At 46.0% G+C, this 26448-nt stretch overlaps 1 protein-coding gene across 9 annotated transcripts in view; it reads left to right on the forward strand.

Moving 5' to 3' along the window:
- Window positions 1–26448, forward strand: part of SEMA4A (semaphorin 4A) — a 75621-nt gene that overhangs the window by 36678 nt on the left and 12495 nt on the right. For all 9 annotated transcript variants that reach the window (XM_082203689.1, XM_082203688.1, XM_082203692.1 and 6 more), the window contains 9 exons: window positions 3428–3591; window positions 15601–15761; window positions 17407–17469; window positions 19063–19161; window positions 20497–20608; window positions 20958–21065; window positions 21303–21433; window positions 24166–24335; window positions 24979–25129. In XM_082203689.1, the coding sequence (XP_082059815.1) occupies window positions 3495–3591; window positions 15601–15761; window positions 17407–17469; window positions 19063–19161; window positions 20497–20608; window positions 20958–21065; window positions 21303–21433; window positions 24166–24335; window positions 24979–25129 (1092 nt within the window). In that variant the 5' untranslated portion in view covers window positions 3428–3494. The remainder of the gene's footprint in view (window positions 1–3427; window positions 3592–15600; window positions 15762–17406; window positions 17470–19062; window positions 19162–20496; window positions 20609–20957; window positions 21066–21302; window positions 21434–24165; window positions 24336–24978; window positions 25130–26448) is intronic.

Here is a 26448-nt window from a genome sequence, read left to right on the forward strand (position 1 = left end):
TAAGCATCTGTGTCAAGCTTTGGTCACCTGAAGGCATAAGTTTCAGTGGATGGACAAAAAGCTCCAACCTAAACCAAGAAGGAGAATTGGGGGACCAGCTTAGACAAAGGCATGGATGTATGAGCCGGACTGCATAATGCTCAAGTAATCTCCTGGCATATGCCAATAATTTTGGAGGAGTTGCCAGTTTGAACAGAGAAACCAGTAGGTGAAAGGCTGCCTGCTTGACCTTACCTCTCTTCCTGTTTGCTCTAAGTAAACTGGCTGGAGCAGGTAAAATGCGGGAGACTTTCTCCAGCACCTGGTACCCCTCTATTGTTTACAGAATCACAGAATTGTAGAGTTGGAAGGGACCATGAGGATCATCCAGTCCAACCCTCTGCAGTGCAGGAATCTTTAAGAAACAAGAAGGCAAATTACTCCCTCTGATTTCGCAAATACCCTTGTGGTCCGATGCAATTCCTAAGCATTTCTGGTCACTGGTTTGCCAACAATGAAAAGAATTTACAATACTGTATTGAATGTCCAGTCCGTCTGTGCCAAATAATTGAAAAAATAATAAAGGATTGAAAAAGTAAAAAAAGAAAAGAAAGAAAACATTATTTACAGCTTATGGTGGATAAACTTTAAACCAGCCTTCTTGTACCATGATGGGAGCCATAGCCCCAAACAGCTAAAGAACACCAGGTGGCAAAGACTGCTCTGAATTTTGTGCCAGTACCAGACCACATGGGAAGCTTATGACTTCAGATTCCCTCCTAGGTTTTTGCTACCATTCGTTTTCAGTGGATCTTTCCCACAGTCCCAGGATTAGTGGCACCTCCTTGTTTGGTGCCTTGCAGAACTCCCCACTCCCTGCCATCTTCACCTAGGGCATGATAAACTTGTCCCTTAAGTCTTCCTCTTTTCTGCATATTTTTATTGCGAAAGTTTTTACCCTATAGAAGAATGAGAGATTCCAAACATGAAAGTGTGAAACATTAATATGGCAAATAAGATGCACGGCTAATGCTCAAATTGAAGTAAATCAGGTGCAAGCAACATCTCTTCTCTCTCCCTCCCCCCCCCCAAAAAAAAATTGGTACCTGCAGTTACAACATTTCAGTTTCATCTGCCCAGGTACTATCAAAGCATTGAGATCCCTTTTTCCGTTGTTCTAGGAGAGCATCAGGGTTGAACAAAGAAACGCCTGTCTAAGAAACGCCTGAGACAGATTTGCTTTCTGCCCATGTGTTCTAACATACTCCGTGGAATGGTCCCAGACCACAAAGAAATTCATCAGTTTAGCTTTTCCTTCTGCCAGTTTTAATGCAACTGATAATTTCCCCACCGTTACAATACTCCACAGTGTGTTTAGCCAATTTATTTATTATTTATTTATCATGGATTACATCTGTATCCCACCTCTCTTCCAAGGAGTTCAAGGTGGTATGCATACTTATCCCTCCCATTTTATCCTCACAACGAACCTGCAAGTTAGGTTAGGCTGGGAGGCAGTCGCTAGCCCAAGATCACCACCCAGTGAGCTTTATGGCCAAGTTGGGATTTGAAACCTGGTCTGACCAAAAGAAAGTTATCAAAGGTTTGTACACAAAACCCCCATTTTCTCCATCCCATATACTGAGAAGAGCCAACTGCAGAGTGAGAGTCACATAATTGTTTGCATTTACAGCAAATAAATGCTTTGTAGCATTTATTCAAGCAAATATCACAGTCCAATATGAAACAATGTGGGGGCAATCCCAGCACAGGTATATGTAAGAAAAACCTAACTTCACAGCCTCTCCAGCAGTTATAGCCCTAAGAGCCAGAAATGTGTGCCAGGCGCAGAGGTAAGATCCCATTGATGGATCCAATTTAAATGGCATTCTCTGGCCATTGTAGAAATTGATTTAACTAGTTGCTTATGCCATATATCAGCGCAGCACTCGTGTGATAGACTGCTCAATATCACATTTCCAAAGCACTTTCAGAGAAAATGAAAAGAGCTGGTTGTTTCGTCATTTAATAAAGAATATATTTTTGGGACCAGACCCTTAGTACTGTGTTCATATTCTAGCATCAGGAGCTCAAAGCTGCTGAGCTCTCTCAGTGCTATATCTTTGCTTGTTTTATTGCTGATAAAATGACTGTCAAGAATGTGAAGTTAATTGACATGCATGCCTTGAGGTTTCGTGGGAAGTCCCTCTATGGATAAAGGGTGTTTATATTTATAAAGATCTCTTACTTGGTGCAAGCTTCTATCATGCCAGTCCCTAAGCTGGACAAATTTACTGCATATGGGTAGTAGAAAGACTGCCACAGGACCAAAGGAAGACACAGAGAGAACCTTCTGACAATAAGAGCTGTCGACAGTGGAACAGTCTCCCTCAGGAGATTGTGGACTCCCCTTCCTTTGAGGTTTTTAATCAGAGGTGCGATGGGCATCTGTCATGGATGCTTTAGCTAAGATTCCTGCGTTGCAAGGAGTTGGACTAGGTGACCCTTGAGGTATCTTCCAACTCTACAATTCTATGACCCAGGGCTGGATCAAGACCTTTAGAAGTCCTAACCAATGAAAAGATTATTTTACATCCCCCCCAACCTGTGTAATTCAAAATGTATTTTTAATCTTTGTTGGAAGCCGCCCAGAGTGGCTGGGGAAACCCAGCCAGATGGGTGGGGTACAAATAATTAAAATTAAAAATAAATAAAAACAATACTAAACCATGAAATATAATTTTATTTTTCAAAATGACACAAAACTGACATGTATGCTGAAATGTACATGCATAGATGCCACGTGTAACACAGGACAGGATCCGGCTTCCTTACTCTGGTTTGATGTACATTAGTGGGGCATCCCCTGGTTTATTTCAGGATGAGTAATAAAAAGAGAACAGAAAAATGGGGGGAGATTTCATTTACAATTCTGGTTTCCCCCACGATTCCTATTTTAGTGTTTTCCTTTTCGAAATATCAAATGTCAAGCTTTTTGCAAAGTTTCTCATTTTGGGGGAGGGGGGGTTGCCCTAAGCAAGTCTGTTGTTGGGTAATCCATCTCTGGAGAGACCCCTTCCATGAAATTGTCTCTCCACTCCTTCCAAACCAGGCCAGTGGTTTTGGTAAACTGATTTCAGATCCAGTCTAAACTGCAGAGTTAATTCAGAATTAAGATTCTGCTTTTTTCTTTGGTTAATTCCATTCCCAGCCGTGGTCTCTGCGTTTCATTGTGTAGAAAGGCCTCCTCTTTTCCTTCCTGCTTCACTTGAACAACCACAAGCAGAAACACTCTGAGGATGCCATCATGGCAGCAAAATACCACACACAGTATTTAGAAATCTGCCTTCTGATCAGCCAACCCAGTTCCGCTCCAGACAAGCAGTTGGCCAAATACGTTCTCTTTCTGGTGGTTGACTTCCTCTTTTCTCCTCTTCTGCTTTAACAGCTACCAAGCTAGCTGCCCCTCCGCCACTCTCAACCAACCCGCTACTGCCGTCTGCTAATAACCAGCCATGAACTCCGGACAGTCTTCCCACCTCTTGGGCTGCCTCTTGATGTTCGCAGCTGCTCTGGCCACAGATCAGATGCCAAGGCTAACCTTCCGGAAAGGTGAGTAACTCAAAGGATAGCAGCAGCAGCACCCGGGGGAGATACTGAAAGGGGGCTTTGAAAGAGAACGAGGGAGATTTGGAAGAGGGAAGGCAACCTGGGTTGAGATGAGTGTTTTCGATGATTGCACTGCTTATGAATGCAAGCTTGGAAATGAGTACTGAGAGCTGAATTTCCACACAGGGTTTGAGTAGGGTTCTTTCCAAAAAAAAACCAAACCAAGCATGAGTAGGTTTCTAGTCCTCATGGTGGCAAAGACAGGCTTGCAACTGCAGCAATGACAGTTCTGCCGTACTTGTCTTACGATTTGCACTCTCCCTCACTGAAGCGGCCTCCCAGAACACCTCCCCAAAACTCATTTTAGGGTTCTATCCAACTAAGGCTGTGCCAGCATTGCCACCTTAGAGCACTGTGAAGTTGTTTGTTTCTCTGGGGCATTTCACAGCTCTTTCTCCTCTAGCTGTTTGCATCAGCACGTTCACATCATTAGCGGGTCAGATTCATTTCTGTTTGTTTACATACCACAGGGGCATTGACGGCAGAGATGTCTTTTCCCTATGCATAGTTCCCATAGTTCCCTGTGAAGAGGGAATGATCATTAACTGCTCTTGAGAACTGTAGCTCTGTGAGGGGAATAGGGGCCTCCTAACCACTCCCAGCACCCTGTACAAACTACGGCTCCCAGAATTCTTTGGGGGAAGCCTTGACTGTTTAAGGGGTGTCACAGTGCTTTAAATGTACTGTGTGAATGTAGCCTGACATTATCCTTGAAGGCCAAGCCTCTCTCACAGTGGGAGGACGGAGGTTTGGCTCTCCAGAAGGGGGGCAAACAGGCCAGGCTAAACTTCGCTTGGGCCTTGCACCTCATGCCTGACTCATATGTCAGCAGAGCAGCGTGGGATTTCTTCTTTCCATGGCGCTGCTAAGACACTTATTTCTAAAAACCATTATTAGGGCAATGTCTTTACTAGCCCAACCGAAGTGTCCTCACAAAACATTCTGGGGCACAATATATGTGCTCTTCCAATGAGCAATCAGTTGAGGGACACATTTAAAAAATGAAGGAACATGCTTAAAATGGCCTCCCCTTCTAACACAGTTAGGTAACTTAGGCCCCACTGATACCATACATTTAAATTATTATTTATTATTATTATTATTTATTGGATTTATATGCTGCCCTATACCCGCAGGGTAGTTCACAGAATAAAATCATAATATAAAACCGCAAAATACATAATCAAAATAAAAACAACAACCCAATAACCCCACCCCCAAAAGGTCATAGGATGTCAAGGGGCAGAGGGTGTTAAATTGCTGACAGCAGCAGTTAAGAGGCCCTTATTGCCCACAATTGTTGCAGCTCCCTGTGAAGGGGAATGGATTGTTAAACCACTCTGGGAGCTGTAGTTCTGTGAGGGGGATAGCGGCCTCCTAACAACTCTCAGCAACCTTAACAAACTATGTCTCCCAGGATTATTTAGGGGAAGCCATGACTGTTTTAAATATATGGTGTGGCTGTGGCCAAAGAGACAGTGCCCCTGTCTAAGGCCAGCTGGCGAGGTTATGGTGTCAGAGGTCAGATTCAAACAAGGGCCGCCTTGATATTTTCACCGCTACGGTCACACCACCGTCCATATGCACCAGCTCATATGTGTCTGTGTCCATACACGTTCATTGTGCACCAGTGTGGCATAGTGGTGACAGTGGTGAACCTGGAACTGAGAGGACCCCAGGTTTGAATCCGTGAAGCTCAGTGAGGTGACCTTGGAGCAGTTCCCCATCTTTCAGCCACACAGGGTCCGTTGGGAAGACCAAACTGAGGAATTTGCTGCTGTAGGATGCAATGGTGTCCCATCAGCTTTAGAAGGAGGCTGGGCAAATCAACGGAGGCATAGGAGTCTCTTCCTAGGAGCCGAGGTTCCTTTGGCCCCTCCAATAAAATATTTGAGGTGGCCAGCCCTCCCCTCTTGAAGTTGATGTGTTTTGTGATTGATTATGCAGGGCAGGGCTTACCTGGGCTCCCCCAATATTTTATTCAAGTTGGCACCCCTATGTAGAGGATAAGGTTATCGAAGGGTCCAGTCCCGAGGGCTTTGTGTTGGAGGTGGTGTGCCTTTGGTTCCCAGTTGCTGGGGAACATGAGTGGGGAGAATGGCTGCTTTTGCACTCGGGTCTTGCTTTCAAGCTCCCCAGAAGAGGCATCTGGTTGGCCACTGTGTGCATCCAGAGAGAAAGAGAGAGATAGGCATGCATACTGCCTTGAACTCATTAATGGCTGAAGGCAGTAATTTTTATCCCAGTCGACATCTGCATTGGATTTTACATTGTTTTTAGATATGTCTTTATTGTTAAATCACTTTGGGAAGTTTCAGGGCAAGTGTTTCCTAAATGAAATGAAATGAAATGTCAAAAATGAATAGATGGTACTATTGCGCACTGCCCCAATCTCGGAGCAGTGAGAGACTCCAGGCACTTACCCAGAGTTTGATTTCTTTAGGAATGAAGGACAGCAGAGACTGGTGTGTCCTTAGGAGATATAGTTTTATTCACACATATATACAAGCTGAGCATGGGGTGGAGTGGGGGTGGGGGCTCAAAGCGTTAACATTCCACCAGATCTTGCCTCCTCAACCAAAACTTCCACATACAAATTCATGGAGGATAAAGATCCACAATACCTCTGCTCTGCCTCCATGGTGAGAGGCAACAATGGTTCTGAATCCCACAGGAGGGGAGAGGGATCTTGGGATCAGGTCCTGCCAGCAGATTTCCCACAGGCATCTGAGTGGGAACAGGACAATGGACTAGATGGGCCACTGGCCTGTTCCAGCAGGCTCTGCTTGTGTTCATATGTTCTTACACAAAGCCCTTCCATTGGCTTAGTGTTCCTTTTCCTAGGATGATGGTGGCATCCAGCTGGGTGAGGGGTGTGTGGGAAATGCCCAGGTTTGCCTGGCGCCTTCATTATATATTTTTAGGCGACAGGCATAAATTTTCCTCTTCAACCAGGCCTTTGGCTGATTGACATCCTACAGCCATTTAATTGTATCTGTGGGAAGGTGGGGGCTATTGTTTTGTTGTTTTGGTTTAATTATTTACTGTGTTTTATCTTGTATTTTATTCTGTGGACCACCCTGATCGTTTGATGAAGGGCAGTATATAAATAAAATAATAAATACAATACCTGGAGAGCATCATCACCAGGTTGCTGATGAGAATGCTTTACTGGCCATCTGAAGTCATGGTCTGGTCTGACTGGTTCATCTCACCTTGGGTTGCTTGGAGCAGACTCCATTGAGATGAATGGACATGACCAACTTTGCTCCATGAATTTCAGCAGATCTGCTCTGAGTAGTGCTAGCAGTGGCCCCAATCCTCTGCCTACATGCTCATTGCTCACACAGATGCATGTTTGTGGTACGCAAGTGAGAAGAGGGGCTTCCTTCCTCCACACTGGCTTAATTTAGCAGCCCACAGCTCTGGCCACTCAACTGCTCTGTGCAAAGGAAACTTATCAAGCGGCCGGAGGGTGGGAGGAAGATGGAGTGGTGGCAGCAGTTCCTTTGTCAACCCAAAATAGAGCCGGTGTGGTAAAAGCAGCATCTTCCGGCAGTAATTACTCGGACATCTGTGCTGCCGACGTGTAGGAAACAAACAGCAGCTGCTGCCTCTCCAGCCCATTGATTCCTTCTCTCCGATCGTTTTTTGCTGTGAGATGGAGACTGGAGTGGGTCAGAAAGAGAAAAGTGGGCAGGGGCTGGCTGTGGACTAGAGAGGAAGCTGCCGCAGACTAAGTCCAACCCTGTACCATGGAGCTATGGCTCTTCCCCTCCGAATAAAACAAGGTTCTAGACCACGTGTTTCTGAATAAAGGGCTGCTTTTAATAAGAAGCTGCCTTGCACAAAATCAGACCATTGCTCCGTCTAGCTGTCAGGACTGTCAAGACAGACTGGTAGTGGCTCTCCATGGTTTCAGGCAGTGGTCTTTTCTGGCCCTACCTGGAGATGCCAGAGATTGAAGCTGGAACCTTGTGCATACAAAGCAGATGTTCTGTCATCACACTATGACGCCCCCCTCCCCCACCCAACCTGGACCTAGGGAAACTCCATGGATGATGTACAGTGTAAACTAAGTGCACTTAAACCTCTGGAAGCCAATGTACACAAGACCGTTTCAGGCCTAGAGCCAAAATTCTTGTGGGTTTTTTGGGAGGAGAAGGGAAGGAGGGGAGGACCCTAAAAATACACTTGTGCATGGGTGGGTGTCGGGGAGGGGTTATTTTTTAAAAAATTTAATTTAAATGTGGGTTACATAATCTGAACTTCCAACTCAAACCAAATCCTCAAAGTGGAGATTAATATATATATCATTGTGCACACCCCTCCAGAGCATGAGAAATTTTGGGAAGGACCTTGGTTCGATGGGAGAGCATATGTGTTTAGCTAACTGAAGGTCCCAGGTTTTAACACCGTGATGTCTCCAAGTAGTGCTATGAGAGATCCCATCTGAAACCCTGGATTGCTGCTGCCAGTCAAGGAAATAGGATGAATGACCAGTCCCGATGGGTGAATGGGCAGTTCCAGTATAAGGACTCTTCCTATTTACAGTAAATCAGACTTTTTGTTCAGAAATGTGGACTAGAAACATCCCATACTTTATTTTGAGGGGATGGACCCCATAGTTCTGGGGCTGAGCATCTAATACCTGCACTGCATGCAGACGCTCCTAGTTTCAGCTCAGGAGTAGAAGAGCATCTGCGCTGCATTCAGAAAGTCCCATCTTCAATGCCCAGCATCTCCAAGAATTGCTAGGGGGGAAATGCTGCCTGAAACCTCAGAGAGCCACTGCCAGTCATTGTAGGCCATGCTGAGCTAGATGGACTAATGGTCAGACAGACTCAGGATAAGACAGCTTCCCATTTTCCTAAATTCCAGTAGCGCTGCACTCACTCAGGCTTGGTGCCCTTTGGAATGAGACAGCTGGGGGTTCGCTGCCAGTTTATAACTCTGAGAGCCATTTACACATATACCAGTTGTGTGGAGGGGATGGAGGCACCCAGCCAATGTCTTCTGCTCTCATATAAGACTTTAGGGTGACTGCCAGCACCCTAAGAACCCCAAACTCTGCTCTCTGTGTCTATTCTCAGTCTGGACCGTCTTCCCTTTGCACAGACCCCTGGATGACATCCTTTGCTTTTCAGATGGCAGGAGAAGAGCTGCTTCAGAACATTAAAAATAGGAATGGTCCTGTATCCAGAAACAATTGGCTAGCAATTTAGTTCCCATGGCAACATATTGCCAGGCTATTGACACACTGTCAAATCCAGGTGTTGCCTCAGGATATTGCTGCACTGATAGCCCTGCTCACATAACAACAGGCGTGTGCTTGTATGCATATTTTAAGAATGCTCCCAAAAATCTCACTTGATTTTCTTGCTAGATTTCCTCTTTCTGAAGGGATACCCAGGAATTACCCCTTGTTCTTTTAATTTTAATAAAAAAACCTGAAGCTTGTAATGTTCCTGTGCAGAAGCTGTCTCATACCATTGTTCCATCTAACTCAGTATCATCTACACTGACTAGCAGCAACATTCCCAGGGTTTCAGGCAAGGGTGTTTCTCAGCCCTACCTGGAGATGCCGTCAGAGATTGAATCTGTGACCTTCTGCATTCAAGGAAGATGGTCTGCCACTGAGCTACATCCCTCCATTTGTGCTTCCCCTCACTGCCTTGACATGCTACTGATGTGCATGTAGGCTTTAAGAAAATATTGCAAGGTTGCAATCTCAATGGGATTGTGTGCACAAGTGCTTAACATTCTATTTTGTGTGGAGTTTATGCAAGTCCACAGGAGTGTATGTGTGCACATCAATAAAACACATGAAATGCACAGTCACACCAGGTTTGCTTCTTTGCAGTGTTTTGGTGGCTCAGTGCATACTTGTTACTATAGCACAGAGCAATGAGAAATGCAAATTGGACTGTTTTTCTCCAATTATGGAATTAATTTTAGGACATCTCCAACTTAAATCAGAATCCAGGTGGACTGGAAGGCTGAGCAGAGTCATCTCACTGGCTCTGCTCAGAAAGGAGAAGGGGTCCGTCTGCTCCATTGCTAGAAAAGTCAAGGAGAAGAACTAAAAGCTAAATCAAAGAGGGAGCTCTTAGTCTCTGTTTCTATATGTTGGAAGGGGGTGCATTCTCCTAGGTGTGCTTGGTCCCCAAACCGATCACTGCAGCCCTTGGGGCCTCCAAAAGTTTGCCTACCCTTGCTCTTGCAGGCCAGCTCAGTGTTTTAATTCTAATCTGAACTGCATCTCACCACTTCCTTCCTCTAAGGTTGTGGTGGGTTTTCATTCAGAGAAGTACTGACAGTGTCAGCTCAGAGTGAATATTGCTGCAGATGTTGGCAAGTATTGTTGGTGTGTTCATTGGCTGAAGGGCCCGAACGGATGCATGGGCAGCTAGAGACCCCAGGGCACAAATGTAGCCCCAGTGGCTTCCACAGGAACCTAGGAACTTCTATAAATTCACCTGGTTCAGTATTGTCTGCCCTAACTACCAGCAGCTCCCCCAGGGTTGCACATGGGGGTTGTCGTCCCCCATCTTGCTTGGAAATGCCATGGGACAAACCTTCTGCACATAGAAAAGATGCTCTACCACTGAGTTATAGTCCTTTTCATTTGGATCTTGACACAACCTGTGGGAAAGGACAATAGCTCAGTGGGAGAGCTCTTGCAAGCAGAAGGTCCCAGGTTCCGGGTAGGACTAGGAGAGGCCCTGCCTGAAACTCTGTAGAGTCATTGCCATCCACCATAGACAATGCTGAGATAGATGAGCCATCTCTGTCTAAGTAGGCTTCCTAAGTCTCTGCGCCCTTGTGCATAGGCCTGATCCCAAGCAAATGTGACTCTGACACCAGTGTTCAGGAAGCCATAGAAAGCTTGCAGCGATATGTTACTGTTTGGGGTGGGGGCTGCCTAAGTAGGGAGGGGACAGTCACATAGATTCTGTTAACAATGTTCTCTCTATATACCCCTTTCCTGCCGCAAAGTCCAAGTGTTCTAACGTTGCATTTCCTAATCACTACCCTTGATAAATCACTCTCTCCCTTTATTTATTTGCTTTCTAGATTCTAAGTTGGAAACCTCCAACCAAATTTCCTGGGCAGCTATTTTGTCCATCTTTGCCTTTGGGGGGTGGGGGACTTAGCATATAAGTTATCCTAGAATTGTAGAGTCAGAAGGCACCGTGAGGATCATTTAGTCCAACCCCCTGCAATGCAGGGAGTTGCATCTGTCCCATACAGGGATTGAACATGCAACCGTGGCTTTATCAGCACCATGCTCTAACTAGCTGAGCTGGCATTGTGACGTCAATGCATCTTGTCCTTACTGCTGGCACATGGAAATGCTTGGGCAGTGAAGTAGGATGCTGGCCCTGCCCTCACTTCTCCATCAGGTCACCATGGCTCTGCAAAGTTAAATGGGTAATTCCCAACCTGTCTGTGGGTGCAAAGGGCCCCCTCTAAAAAAGGAGGAACCTATTCCTGGACTCTGCCTTTCCGCCTACAGCCCATCAACCACCATTGGGGCATGTGGTTAATCCTGCCCTGTGTGTGCATCAGGGGCAGCCAAATTCTGTTGCAGCATTTCCTGTGTGCAGAGGAGGAGGCCCACAGTGACTGTGGTAGAGATGGATGCAAAATTCAATTCTATTCACATTTAAAGGCCAGCTGACCTAATCTGAACTTTCTGAAATGAGATGTGAATGGAAAGGCAGCCATCCTTTGAAATTCGCACTTTGCCGAATTTTGCTATTTATTTTCTCTTTACATTTATATCCTACCTTCCTCCGAGGAGCCCAAGGTGTGACATACATAGTTCTCTTCCTCCCCATGTTATCTTCACAAGAGCCCTGTGAGGTAGGTTAGACTAAGAGTGAGTGACCAGCCCAGGTTCACCCAGCAAGCTTCATGGCTGAGTGGGGATTTGAACCCTAGTGCCTTAGTCCAACAATCTAACCACTTCACCACACTGGCTCCGGGGAATATAGTTCTCCAGCCAAGTAATGTGTACAAAAAGGCACACACTGGTGTATAATGTCCACATAATGCCTATACAGATGAAAATAACAAACAAAATGCATTGTATGAGGGAAGTTTGTTTGCAAAAGGGTGTACATTAGACTGCAAAAATGTGTTTATTAGGAGATATGCACACTGAAATGCTGATTAATTTCTGTGAATATTTTTTTAAAATCTGCAAATTGCTGTGGAAATGTGGAAAAGTAAACAGGGTGGCGCATCATGTTTTACCGCCTGAGGCGAAACGGGAAGGTGCTGCTACTGCCACCTTGCTGCCTCCCTTACCTGAGTCACATGGCAGTGCCTGTGAAGTGGCAGTGGCAGGTTCTGGTAATATCTTGCCGGAAGCTTCCACCACTTCTCTGTCACTGGCAGGGGTGGGTGAGACGCTCTTGGGGGCACGGCCTCAGCATTCTTCATGGGTGGCCCAGTCCTGAAAGGAAAATTTAAGATTGGAAGAATTGGAAACTTTGACAGATTTGCCCAACTCTCACCTGGGATAGCTTCTTTCCAAACAGACATCATACAAAGAAAGACTTGTTTTCAGAAAAAGAGCTGAGTAAAGAAAGGAGGGGTTTGACCTGAGGGAGGGAGGAAGCCTAATGGGGCCCTTATGAGCATGTTTCGGTTAACTATCAAGCCATTTCCTGATGGCAGGAGGCAGGGTGTTAATTATAGGAAATGGATCTCATTCAGGACATGTTACTTTAAAAGGGACTGTCAAGATTGCAAGCTTACATTTTACTCAAACTCAGTTTCCTGTTAAGCTACTGAAGAGTTTGGGGTGATGATCTAATTTCACTGCATTCAGGGCCGTCTTACCCATAGGCCGTAGTGGTGTGGGGCGCCAGGGTGCCGGGCTCTCAGGGGCACCAGGCCAGGAGTCTGGGTCCCGAGAGCTGGAGAAGCGGCCATGGCAGCGGGTGATGGCCAGGGGAGAAGAGGGGAGCCCGAGGCCTCCTCCCCCCATGCTCCTCCAGAAATGGCGCCCTGCGAGGCTGGCGGTGGGAGTTCCCGGCACCTTACTCTGCTGCGTTTGCCCTGGCTGGGTCTTGGCACTGGTGGCGGCCTTGCTGGCTGCAAAGTACTATCAGGACTTGGTAGTGGCCCAGTGGCAGATACCGGCTTAGGTAGCCTCACCTCGGGGGATGGAGAAATCTTTGCGAGGCATCTGCAGGAAGGGATGCTGGAAGTTGGGGCTTCTTGGGGGGCAGTGAAGGGGAGAATGAGTGGAGTCAGGGCTGGTCTCGTGTGGCTGAGAAGTTGGCGGGCAAAAAAAGGCATTTCGGGGGTGCCTTTTGTTTTGCATTTGGGGAGCCTTTTTGTTTTGCAATCTGTGTATAGTGCAGCCCCGGAGCTGCCTGTTCAGAAAGGAAGCCTCGTGACTTCCAAGTAAAGTGTGTATCGCATTGCAACTTCACAGTGCCGTCCTCTCCCAAGTCCCGTGTGGGATTCTTCAGCGGGATATACCAGTGAATAGGCTGGTAGCCTGAGGTTTGCGATTGTCCGTGTGCTTTGGAGCAAGTCCGCTTGAATACCACGGGGTGCACTTCTGCGTAGACATGCATAAGCTTGCAATGTAAATATACCTCGCGTAGCATTTAATGAATGTAGGCAATTAACAGCCACAGGGATGGGATCGCCGTCACTGCACATCTTCCGTAACACTAGTCATCCAATGAAGCACAATGGTGGGAGATTCATAGGCACAAATTTATTCACCCTGTATAGTTCAGATGTTGTTGAACTACAACTCCCACCAACCCAAGCCATCGGATATGGGGAGCTGGTAGGAGCTGATGTGAATTGTACTCCAACAACATAATATGGGGTGCGCCACAATATCTGCCCCTGCGGTACATAGTTAAACTATGAGATTTGTTGCCACAAGATGTGATGATGGCTACAGACTTAGATGATGTGTGTGACATGTTCATGAAAGGCATGTTGTGGCTTTTAGCTATAACAGCTACCTAGAAACCTCTGTGTTTGTCCGAATGCCAGTTGCTGGGGTGGCTGTCTTGTCATGGTTGTGGGCTTCCTAGAGTATCTGGTGTGTGATGCAGAACTAGATTTAAGCATTTCCAAGTGGGAAGTGCCAGGCGCTGCCCAGGAATTCAAGGGAAACAAAAGTCCTTTGGAGGTTTTTAAGCAGGGGTTGGATGGCCTTCTGTCATGAATGCTTTAGTTGAGATTTCTGCGCTGCAGAGGGTTGGACTAGATGACTCTTGGTGCCCCTTCCAACTCCACAATTCTATGATCTCCAGTGCCAGAGGCAGCATGCCTCTGAGACTGTGTGCACACCATACTTCAAAGCACATTTAACGTGCGCACGCACTACAAGAATCCTGGGAACTGAAGGATGCTTGAAAATGCCACTCTGATATGTATCTACAGTTAACAGGATTCTTTTTGTGTGGGCGGGTGCTTCAGAAGTGCTTTAAATGTTTGGTGTATATGCAGCCAGAATATGAGTTACTGGGGAAAGACAGAGAGAGGGCTATGGTGCTCATGTCCTGCACAAGGGCTTCCCATAAACATCTGGGATGGTCACTGTAGGAACTGAATGCTTGACTAGATGGGCTCTTAGTCTGATGCTGCAGAGCTCTTCCTGAGTGAGGATATCCCATAATTCTTCTTGACATATCAGCATTGTTTTTAGGTGAACAGGGAAACATTACTGGTGGTTCTTTTCCTCAGTACTGTGAATGAGGTGCCCGGCTTTGCTCAGTTCAGACGCTGACGTCTCGGGCTGCTTTGTTGCCCTGGGCTGGGGGGGGGGCGGATCTTTGCACCCCGGCGCCGCATATGCTTAAGACAGCCCTGACTGCATTCACTTCCTCCTTGTTAGAATGCAAAGTGTGGGCATTCATTGCACTTTGCTTGCTTCCCCATTTCCACATCCAGCAGCCTCAGGATGGCTGCAGCAGGCAAGGATTGGCATGGAGCAGGTTATGGCTACATGAACACCCTGCTTTTCTCATTAGGGACTCGTGGTGGCATATATGGTTCTCTTCCTCCCAGTTTATCCCCACAACAACCCTGTGATAAGTCACAGTCACCCAGTGAGCTTCATGGCTGAGAAGGGGTTTGAACCCAGGCTTTTGAGCTCTTCGTCTGACAACTCTAATCAACACATTTCACTGGCTCACGTGGCTGCCAAGATTTGGTTTCTTCTTTTTCTCCCTAGTATTTTTTCACTTGCTCACCCAAAAAATGGTCACAGATCCAGACTTAGAAAATTCTCAACCTTTTGTCAAAGACAAAACTTTTAATAATAAGAATACCTAGCTGTTGCTGCTTTCAAACTTAACTCTTCTCATCATTGTAAACCTACCAACACCCTTGTAAGGTCAGCCAATTATTATCTCCATTTTTTGCACAGGGAGGGTGCAACCTGTACAGGCTGTGGTCTGTACTTTGAGAGTGAATGAAGTCAAGCAGACCAGCTAAACCAGCCCTCCTTCCTCTTTACTGCCCCTGCCACCAGAGTAGACACAGAACGGGTGTGTGTGTGTGTGTGTGTGTGTGTGTGTGTGTGTGTGTGTGACAAAGAAGCTTGACCCTCTCCACCCAGCTCAGTCCCCTGATGGAGATGCAAATCTCCTGCTTTCCAGTCTTCCACTTGATCAGTTCATGAGCAGGGAGGGGGGCTATGACCTCCCCTCCTCACTGATTTGCACAGCTCAGCTGGGGAAAAGGGTTGTGTGTGCTGTGTATGTGTGTGAGAAAGACAGAAAGTGGTTTGTGTGACCACACCAACTTTTGGCCATGTCTACCCCAGAAGGCTGGCTATGGGTGGATGATGCTGCCCCACCCCCCATAAAGATTATTAGCCACCCATAACTTTAGCGGTCACAATAATTTCTGAAGAGGTGTTCTAAAAATAAATGAACCTAACCATCTTTTCTCCTTCCTCAGGGGATTCCAGCCGAATAGTTTTCTCATTCCACCGAAAGGGGGTTCAGAATTACGACACTTTTCTCCTGAGCAAAGACGGGGCAACTCTCTATGTGGGAGCCAGAGATGCTATCCTTGCACTTGACATCGGCAGCCCTGACTCCATCAGGCTGAAGGGTGAGGTGAGTGGGAAATGGGGATTTGAGATAAGATGTGCTGGAGGAAAATGAGGGGGGTGGGTCTGACATGATGTTCTGGTGATGACAAGCCTTCTGCCCCCTCTCACATAGCTACCACCTCATCTCTTTAGAAAGCTCAACCCTCAGGGGGTGGTGATTTCTTTGAATCCCAAAGAAATACAAGGAGAAGCAGGGCCAGGCACCAATTCCCCTTCTCATTTCCTCAAGACCAGCGTGACTTACTTTTGCCCAGCAAAGCCTGCCGTTATAAGATCATGAACTAAAGGGTCCTAGGCTCATGAGGGGGAAGAATGCTCTTTGAGTTTAGCGGCAAGAACTAATTTCCTAGAATTTCTTTAGACTCAGATAGAAAATAAGAGGAAAGAGTGCAAAGGTGAAAGCAGAACAGTACGTCAAAAACAAACGAAGCAGTTCAAGCCAGGTCTAGCTAAACTGTTTCGGTTCCTTACAGGCAGGTTTCTGGACACCTCAAGTACAGGAATCTTATGTGGGGGTTGCGTTCCGGGGGATTGTGCCTAAAGGCAAAACTGCGTATAGTCAAGACATAGGGTTCAATGGTGGGTGGGACTGCCAAACTCTTTCCCACCCCAGATGCCCTGCCCCTTGCCACCACCTTCTTAATTCCCCTTTTTTTTGTGCCAAGCCTGTAAAGCTGAATGCGCACAAGTTAAATGCATGTAAGTTAAGAGCTTACTGTGTAGAGTTTTTTAAAAAAAAATATTACTTGTACCCTGCCCATCTCAATGAGTTTCCCCAGCCACTCTGGGCTGCTTTCAATAGAATATAAAAGAACCCACCAAAATATCAGATGTTAAAAGCTTCCTGATACAGAACTGTCTTCAGATGTCTATGGAAGGTCATATAATGATTTATCTCCTTGACATCTGATGGGAGGGCATTCCACAGGGCAGGCACCACTACCGAGAAGGCCCTCTGCCTGGTTCCCTGTAGCTTTGCTTCTCGCAGTGAGGGAACTGCCAGAAGGCCCTCAGAGCAGGACCTAAGTGTCCAGGTTGAACGATGGTTCAACGCATTGAGGACCACAGGTTTATATAACAACAGCCCTCTCTTAAAAGTTGCCAACCCAGGTCCTGTTTAACCAGCAGAATTAGCCAGCTGATCACCTTCACCAAAATAATGTCCAGGGGCCAGAGACAGGTGGCTGTAAGGCGGGAATAAGCCACCCAGTGAAAAGCACAACATTATCTCAATTTGTGGACAGGACTTCTCCGTTTACAGATAATAGAGGACTAGGAAGACTCAAGTATCTTAAAAGGGGCAGACTGGGGATAGCAGAAATGTGCCACAACTGGCACTTTTCCAAATGTTGTGGTGCCGTTTCTCTAAGTGGGCATAAAGAAGCATGTATTGGGACAGGGAGGGGAAGGGAAATAACATGCAAAAAATTGTACTATATTATTAGAGGAAACGGCATACTGCAATTTGCTTATCAGCCCTAGAATGCTGACAAATTTCACGAGGGCATTAAAAAAAACAACGCAAAGGGATATGCAAATGTGAAGAATTGAATTTTAGACTGGAAAAATCAGAAAATCAGAGAATTACTACTACTACTACTACTACTACTACTACTATTATCTAAAGTCTTTCCCTTTTCCTGTGATAGATACTGTGGGGCCCCACAGCCACAAAAAAGGTTGAGTGTGTCTTCAAGAAGAAAAGCAATGAGGTAAGATATGTCTATGTCTCTCTCTGTGTGTGAAGCTTTATTTCCTTGCTTAGGAATTATAACTTTGTGTGTATGTGTGTCTGCGTGCAGCAAATATAAAAGCAGACCCTGAGTGGAGTGGGGGTTGAATCAGGGTCGGTGACCATGGTGCTGACGAAGGGGGAGCTTAACTCTTTCCTCCTGCATTTGGCTGGTTTTGGTCCCTATCTGCACTCCAAAACAGCTGCCTGACCCATGGGGTGGGGGTGGGGGTAAGATATAGGAAACTCAGCTGTGCAAGAAGCAGCAGCATAAAACCAGGGGTGGTTCTGCTTGCAGGTCTCCTGTGCTATGTCTAGTGTGCCCTCAAATTGGTATTTTCTGTGGGGCCAGGCGAGGGAGGAACAAGTCAGTCCAGATGTATGCTTAACACACCCTAAAATGGCTTCAGGATTGTGGGATCTACTCTGGGTGGGTAGGGGGTTGTCTGTTTTTTGGGGGATGAGGGGATTACTTGCTCTCTCAGATCCACTGGTGCCAGGTGCAAACCATGTACATTGATAGTTAAGAGAATTTTGAGCCCAGGAGTTTGTTTTGAGTGCTAGAACTGAATAGAGATCACAGTCCATAAACACACACACACACACACAGAGAGAGAGAGAGAGAGAGAGAGAGAGAGAGAGAGAGAGAGATTGATTGATTCCTGGTCTGCTTGCTCTGCCCCCCCCCCCTTTCTTCATACCAACAGTATAATTTAAGGCGTGGGTGGGGGTCTTTGTTCCTGCCATTGTTAAACTGTTGAGAATCAGAAATCCTTGCCGATGTATTTCGAATCACCCAGGGCACTTGTCAAAGCAGAATTATGCACGTGTGTCGCTCCCCCTGGTGGATAGTTTATTCATTTGCTTATTGGGGAATTTATAGCTTGTCTTTGGACAAGAGAGACCCTCAAAGAGCAGTAATGAAAAACAAACAGACAGTCTTGACTGTAAGCTGATTAAACATGAGAGAGAGAGAGAGAGAGAGAGAGAGAGAGAGAGAGAGAGAGAAGTGGAGGGGGGAGCAACCTCCCATACTTGAAACTAAAGGCCAAAACTTGTCTGGATAAATAGAGATTTGGGGTCTATATAAAGCTCTTGAATCTGTCAGACCTGAGCAGGTAATTCGTGCCATAACTGTTGGGAGCCACCACCAAAAGACATTCTTCTGGAGTGCCTCCCAATCCTAACAGATGGCGGGGCTTTGCTAGATTTTGAAGAGCAGGATGGTGCCTCTGTGTCATGGCCCCTTATTTTGCACAGCCTCCTGAGCCAGGTGAGACTCACTGGAAGAGGAAGAGTTACCCCACGAAAGAAGCTGTAAGAAGGGCCCATAGCCTCCCATGTAGAGGAACTGCAGGCTTCATGTTTTAAGGAAACAAATAATGCAGGTGTTACCTCTCAACCACTTCAAAAACCCATTCGAATTTGCAAGCGGAAAAGGGGCTGCTTTCATGCGCATTCTGTACACTGTAGGACACAGTTGTGCGTTTCAACAACCTCCCGGTGGAAACTTCCTCTGGGATGCAAATGTAACTGGAAGTTCAATCTTGATTTCCCCTCTTCATCTCCACAGACAGAATGTTTCAATTTCATCCGTGTCCTGGTGCAGCTGAACGACACACACCTTTACGCCTGCGGGACGTACGCTTTCAGCCCCACCTGCACTTACGTTGTGAGTTCCTGGGGCAGAGAGGGAAGGGGGCAGGCTCTACCAGGCTAGCAACTGAGCAAGGGGTAGCCAAGGTGGTGCCCTCTGCCAGTTGTTGGACTCCAGCTCCCATCATTCCCAACCACTGGCTATGCCGGATGGCGCTGATGGGACTTGTGGTCCAACATCTGCAGGGTGCCACACTGGCTAGTCCTGGACTGGCGAAAACCTCTGCATCCTTTGTGATGTTGCATCTAATCTCCAGGGGAGCACCCATTGGATTTCCAGACTGCTATGCTGCATGCCTATAACTGCCTCAAGAGACCCAATGGATGCCTTGTACCACCTGCCCATCCCTGAACTGGAGCAGCCTAGTAACTAAGAGGCTGAGGCAAAAGACCAGAGATCCCCGGTTTGAATCTTGAATCTTTGCCATGAAGTCGCTAGATGCACCTTAGGCAAGCTGTTTTTGCACACATCTCAACTCCCCCATCTGCAGCATGGAGAGAACAATAAATGTTTGGTTGATTCTCAGAGCTTAGTCTCACCATTTTCCAAACACAGAGCCTCATCCAGACACAAAACTTTGAGGTTTTCTACAACCAAGCAGTATATATATATATATGTTGGTGCTGACCTTTAAAGCCCTACACGGCCTCGGCTCAGTATACCTGAAGGAGCGTCTCCACCGCCACCGTTCTGCCCGGACACTGAGGTCCAGCTCCAAGGGCCTTCTGGCGGTTCCCTCACTGCAAGAAGTGGGGTTACAGGGAACCAGGCAGAGGGCCTTCTCGGTAGTGGTGCCTGCCCTGTGGAATGCCCTCCCATCAGATGTCAAGGAAATAAACAACTATCTGACTTTTAGAAGACATCTGAAGGCAGCCCTGTTTAGGGTAGTTTTTAATGTTTGATGTTTTATTGTGCTTTTAATATTCTATTGGGAGCCACCCAGAGTGGCAGGAGAAACTCAGCCAGATAGATGGGGTAGAAATAATAAATGATGATGATGAAGATGATGAAAAAATCAAATGAAAAAACAAAACAAAAAAAAGCTTACTGAACATTTGTGAACTAGTCAAGCATTACTGCTTGACCTGACCTAACCTCCAAAGGTGTTTAGAGGATCAGAACAAAGCAAGGGTTATGCATAAGGCACCCAGAGTATCCTAGAAGAAGATAAGACCCATGCCCAAAATGCAGTAGATATAATTATGCAAAAAGAATTATGCAAAACTATATTAGGAAGAAATGACATTTCCCAAATTGTGCAGCAAATAGGGATGCTTGCTTTCTGAAGGACGCTTTCCAATATATTCTTTTTTTCCTTCTTTTCCCCCTTTTCTTTCCCTGGCTTGCTAGGACCTGGAGAATTTTACCCTGGCGACTGATGTAAACGGCAAACCTCTCCTCCTGGAAGGGAAGGGCATTTGCCCCTTTGACCCTCAACATCAGAATACAGCAATCGTAGTCGGTGAGCCCTTGTAACACCCCAGAATCATTGCCTGTCCCCCACGACACATTACTAAGGCTCTAATCCAGCCTTCCCCATCCAGATGTTTTGGACTACAACTCCCATCAGCCCCCGCCAGCTGGCAATAGAGGCCTGTGCTGTGCCCGGACCCATGCTGGTGCCTTTCCCAGGGATGTGCACTGGAGATGAGATGCCCATTCTGAGATTTAACTGTTATGGGCCCTGGGGAGGGAGCCGAAGGGTGGGGAAGTTAGCAAAGCATACTGACTGGCAGTGAATTACCAGAACTCCAGAAAACAGGGACGGTTCCTGAGAAGGAATTATCTTGTTTCCTGCCTTTACTCTGCAGATGGCGAACTTTACACAGGTACCAGGAACAACTTTCAAGGCAATGAGGCCATCATCACCCGCACCCTGGGCAGCAGGACTGTTTTGAAGACAGATAACTGGCTGCATGGTAAGAGCACAACCGGAGGACTGGGGAAGGGGGAAGGGTCTTAGTCCAACCCCCAACTAGCATCCAGTGACTCCCACCATCCACCATGGCCTGGTCGCCTAGGCAACTGATAGTTAATGGATTGGTACCCAGAGAAGATGCATCTCCTAGGCAACAAGCTTTCGCCTGGGGATTCACGCCAGCTGAGTCAAGAACTGGGAGGGCAAAGGGGATCTCATGTCTGGCTTCCCTCTCCAGGTGATGCAGCTTTTGTGGCCTCCTTCAACATCCCAGTCGACGACAAGGTCTACTTTTTCTTTGGGGAAACAGCTAAGGAGTTTGACTTCTTCGAGAAACTGACCGTCTCCAGGGTGGCTCGTGTCTGCAAGGTGAGCCGTCTCAAGAATCAAGGGAGCTTTTGAGGTGGGACTTGCTTGGGCTCAGCCCCAGGAACATATTCTGTGGCAAAGCTTTAGCTCTTGAATGTCTGAAGGAGTAACACATGGGCATGTGCAGAGTGGCTATCCCTTGCCTTCATTCATCACATTTCTGGGACTGGAAAAGAGGCTTTCCCAAGAAGGAACTGGAGCCAGAATTTAGTTTTAATTATTTTGCTAACATATTGGAAAGGATTTTCCTTTACAAAAAAAGACAACAATAAGGCCAAGGTTGGTAGGTTGGAGCAAGGACACATAATAGAGATTTATTCCCTTTTGGACAATAGTGGACTGCCAATGATTTTCCCTTCCCCTCTCGTAATGCTTGAATTATAAGAAGCAGATTTGGGGCAGACAAATGAAAGGACGAAGTGTAATTTGAGAATCCACTGGCACAAGATGTACTGATGGCTGGTAGCTTAAATAGTTTTTAGTTTTGGATTTTTTAAAAAAAATATTGGACAAGTTCACAGAGGCTAGGTCAGCCAATGGCAATTACATAGGACTTCTGTGTTCAGTCTCCCTCTGAATATCAGATGCTTTCATGCCCTTGCTCCTATCCATCCTTCCTGAAATCTCTTAACTGGAGACCAGAACACAAGGGGAGCTTCTGCTAAATCAGAAAGGATGGCTTTCTAGGGTTGCGTTCCCAAAACTGATGCCCGCCAGATGTTAGTAGTAGTAGTAGTAGTAAAAGTAGCATCATCATCATCATCATCATCATCATCATCATCATCATCATCATTGCATTTATTAGCCTTCACCAGCAGGTCAAAGGGCAGGTTGCAACAATTTAAAATTCAGAATTAAAGATAGGAAAAGCAATTAGGGGTGTTGTACTACTACTACCATTATCATTGTCCATTGGCTGTACAGTTAGGGCCAGTGACTCCAGCATTGCAGCATGTTCCTTTGAATCCCTTCCAACTCTACAATTTTATTACAGTGGTACCTCGGGTTACAGACGTTTCAGGTTACAGACTCCGCCAACCCAGAAATACCGTAGTACCTCGGGTTAAGAACTTTGCTTCAGGATGAGAACAGAAATCGTGCAGCGGCAGCAGGAGGCCCCATTAGCTAAAGTGGTGCTTCAGGTTAAGAACAGTTTCAGGTTAAGAACGGACCTCCGGAACGAATTAAGTTCTTAACCTGAGGTACCACTGTATTCTGTGAACATTTGTAGCGTTGCAAGCTATGGAAGGTTGATCTAATGACTCTAGCATAGGGATATCAGAAACCGCTGGTGAAAATTGAAAAGGAAGTGAAAATTGCTGCAATCTGTGCTTCCGTCTGTGGCCAGGAATGGAAATCAGTCAGGCGAATTCTATTCGTACTTGTTCACATAATTTTGTTGGGTTTTTTGAAGCACACAAACAATACATAATGAATGGCTTATTAAACATTGTTTTAACGTTCCTCTTTTACATTGCGATGAATGTAACTTCGCAATTTACATAACTTACACTAAACAGCAGACAGAAAGATGAATAACATAGTAGTTGGTGAAATCTGAACTGCAGTGGAATGGAAGCAGCGCTGATTGTGACAAAATGCAGTTTGGAGGGGAAATCGCTGCTTTCTTACATCCCAATGCCAGCATCTTGCTGTTTCTCTCAGTGGTCAACCAGACTCCTCTGGGAAGCCCAGCAGCAGGGCACCCATGTAGGGAACAGCTAGGGACTGAACCTGAGACCTGCCTCCAGATCATAGGTGGCAAACTTCACACAGGCACAATGAACAACTTTCCAAGTGTGTATTATAAATAGTTAAATAAATGGGAAGAAAAGTCACATTGCACATCCTCAGTGTGAGGACTAAGCATATGCTTTTACCCCTGTTGTTGTTTAATACATCGTGATTCAGGTTTCATTATACAAACAAGGTCAAAATCAAGAGAAAAATGTGCAACATTGCATAAAACAGTAAAACAAAGCAAACAGTAACATTGACAGGATTAAAATAAAAAAATTCCTTCCAGTAGCACCTAAAAACATTGACAGGATTAATACAGACAACCAGCAATCTGATTATCCCGAGAGAGCCATCAGACAGTTCAGGGGCTACTTAGGGACCTGAGGGTGAAGGGGAGGTTAATACAGTGGTGCCCTGCAAGACGAATGCCTCGCAAGACGAAAAAATTCGCTAGACAAAAGGGTTTTCCGTTTTTGTGTTGCTTCGCTAAACGAATTTCCCTATGGGCTTGCTTCGCAAGATGAAAACGTCTTGCACTTTTTTTTAAAAGCCGCTTGAAGAGGCGCAGTTGTGACGGACCATGCTTCGCAAGACGAAAAACATCGCAATACGAAAAGACTCGCGGAACGAATTCTTTTCGTCTTGCGAGGCACCACTGTAATAATAATAATCCATTCCGGAAGACTGTTCGACTTCCAAAATGTTAGAAAACCAAGGCGCACAGGGCGCTCTGCAAAGTCCATGAAGAAAATTGGGGAAAAAACTCAGCGGAAGCCATTGGACTTCTGAGGCACGTTCGAAAATGGAAGCATTTACTTCCGGGTTTCGCCATTCAGAAACCAAAATGTTCGGCTTCCGAGATGTTCAGCAACTGAGATACCACTGTCTACTCCTTCAATTGGTCTGCTATCAGGCCAACAGTGAGTAAGCGAGGAAGTGGTTAAATTGTCTCCCTGGTTTGTTAGTGATGCTTGCTTTTCCATCCTCTCTAGAATGACGTTGGAGGAGACAAGGTATTGCAAAGGAAATGGACCACATTTCTGAAAGCTCAGCTGTCTTGCACCCAGCAGGGGCAGTTCCCTTATACTGTCATCCAACACATGTTTGCCCTCCCACAGCCAGGAGGTGGTGCTGATTTCTACGGTGTCTTTGGTTCTCAGTGGTAAGGCTGTGAGGGTCTTAGTCTTAGTGAGGGTGGGGGAGAAATTTGGGTTGGTCTGCATTTTAACGGGAACCTCCCTAATCTGCACTTCCCCAAACATTAAATAAAACATTAAATTGGCATCTGAAGAAGTGTGCATGCACACGAAAGCTCATACCCAGAACAAACTTAGTTGGTCTCTAAGGTGCTACTGGACAATTTTTCAATTTTTTTATTTATTAAATTAATTGGAAACACAACTATCCTTTGAAACTTGTGCTTCTCTGAATTTTGCAATGTAGTTCTCCAGCCCCAAATTGCATATCTTATTGGTAGCAAGAAGCCAAAAGGAATTATATTAGGCAAAATTGTTTATAAAAAAAAAAGTGTGTCGGGAGAAATGCACACTAAAATGCTGACAAATGTTTGTACAGACCTTTTTAGAAAAATATAATAAGGCAAACTGATCTGGAAATGCAACAAGCTAAACTTGAGACTGGAAAAATGAGAAACTGAGAAAAGTTGAAATTGACAGATCATCTACTCTTACTTCAGAATTCATTTTTGGTCTAGCATTGTGCTAATTGGAGATACTGTAAATAAATGTGCCTCAGAGAATATGCAAAATTCTAGTGGGGCAACTACCTTGTATATTTCTTTGCAGGCAGGCAGGAAATCTTGGGAGCTCAGCAGTGTGTGCCTTCAGGCACGATGCTATCAAAAAAGCCTTTGATGGGAAATACAAGGAGTTGAACAAGGACTGTTCCCGATGGATGACCTACAATGGCCAGGCCATGAACCCTCGTCCTGGCAGTGTATGTATTGCTCCTAGCATTCTCCTTGCATTGAAGCCAGAGTCTGCCTTGCCCTCTTCTTAATCAAGTTTGATCTAAACTTTCCTGCCTTTAAATGTAGTTCTTGCACCAAATTGAATAGGCCCTAGAAAGGCAGCCATAACTCCTTGGTAAACTGAAGAGGCAACTGTTCCCCAGGTTGGAATGGATGTTCTTCCCATCAGCAATACTCCTGGGCCAAATCCAGTGGTTTATCCAAAACTAGTCATGTAGCTAAAAAGGGCAATACATGGGCCATGTTGTCTTAAGGTTTGATGTCCCCTCTGTACCTTTCTCTCTGCCTCTCCATCTGCTTGGGCTGGTGGTAACATGGCAAAAGGTGTTATGTAACCAGCATGCCTGGGATTTTGTTGCCATAAAATGGTTTGCACTGTTGGTCACGAGTTCACCTGGAGGGGTTGTTCATTTGTGCAACAATGTCAAAGTTACGTCAGGCGAGGAGAGTATCTCACTGTACCTGGAATAGTGCTGGCACTATTCAGTGCCAACTGAATAGTGGTGACCTCCCAGTTCACCTAGATCAGCTGTGGACCTTTTCCAAGGTCTATCAGGATTAGGGTCTAGAGATGAAAGGTTCCTTCCATGATGTTAATCTATTTCTTCTGCAATAGTCGCAGGATAAGATTTTATTCCTTCTGTTGTCCTGCCTAGTTCCAGCCCTTTTCTCTCTTATGGCATTTGCTCAGCTGTAGATGTCCTCTGGAGGGTCCCCAAAGCTTTCAATTCAGAACACAGAGCAATTCAAGCCTCTATATGTCCTTCCAACTCCCAGCACCTTCCAGATTCGCAGACACTTTAGCCCTGGCTGTCATCTTCATAATTACAAGATCATGTCACCCCTAGCCAGGTGAAGGGGTGGGGAAAACCCACTCAGTTGTTTCTGTGACAAAACACCAACATATTTGCACATGCAGATAAGCTACTTGGCCAGGGTATATTGTCTTAACCAAAAGACTGGATTGACCAGTTCAGCAGGTTCACTCTGCTATATTCTAAGCTCCTCATTACTAAATCACAGGCTTGGTGGGACCCACAGATATAATCCAGAGCAACCCGACAAACCTACAGCAATATTTTAATTATTACAGAAAGAACTAAGTGGTGCTCCTGGTCACTCTGTTGGCTTTTTGCAGCACCATAGCTCAGGGCCAGCTTTGCCTGGAAAAAGGCCCCAGGTTCAATCCCTGGCATCTCCAGGCAAGGCTGGGAAAGACCCCTGCCTGAATCTCTGGCTGCAGGTGGCTGCAAGTCAGTATAGATCCGGGGTAGCTGACGTGATG

This window comes from Podarcis vaucheri, assembly GCF_965113315.1.
Source record: "Podarcis vaucheri genome assembly, chromosome: 16".
Lineage (NCBI taxonomy): Eukaryota > Metazoa > Chordata > Lepidosauria > Squamata > Lacertidae > Podarcis > Podarcis vaucheri.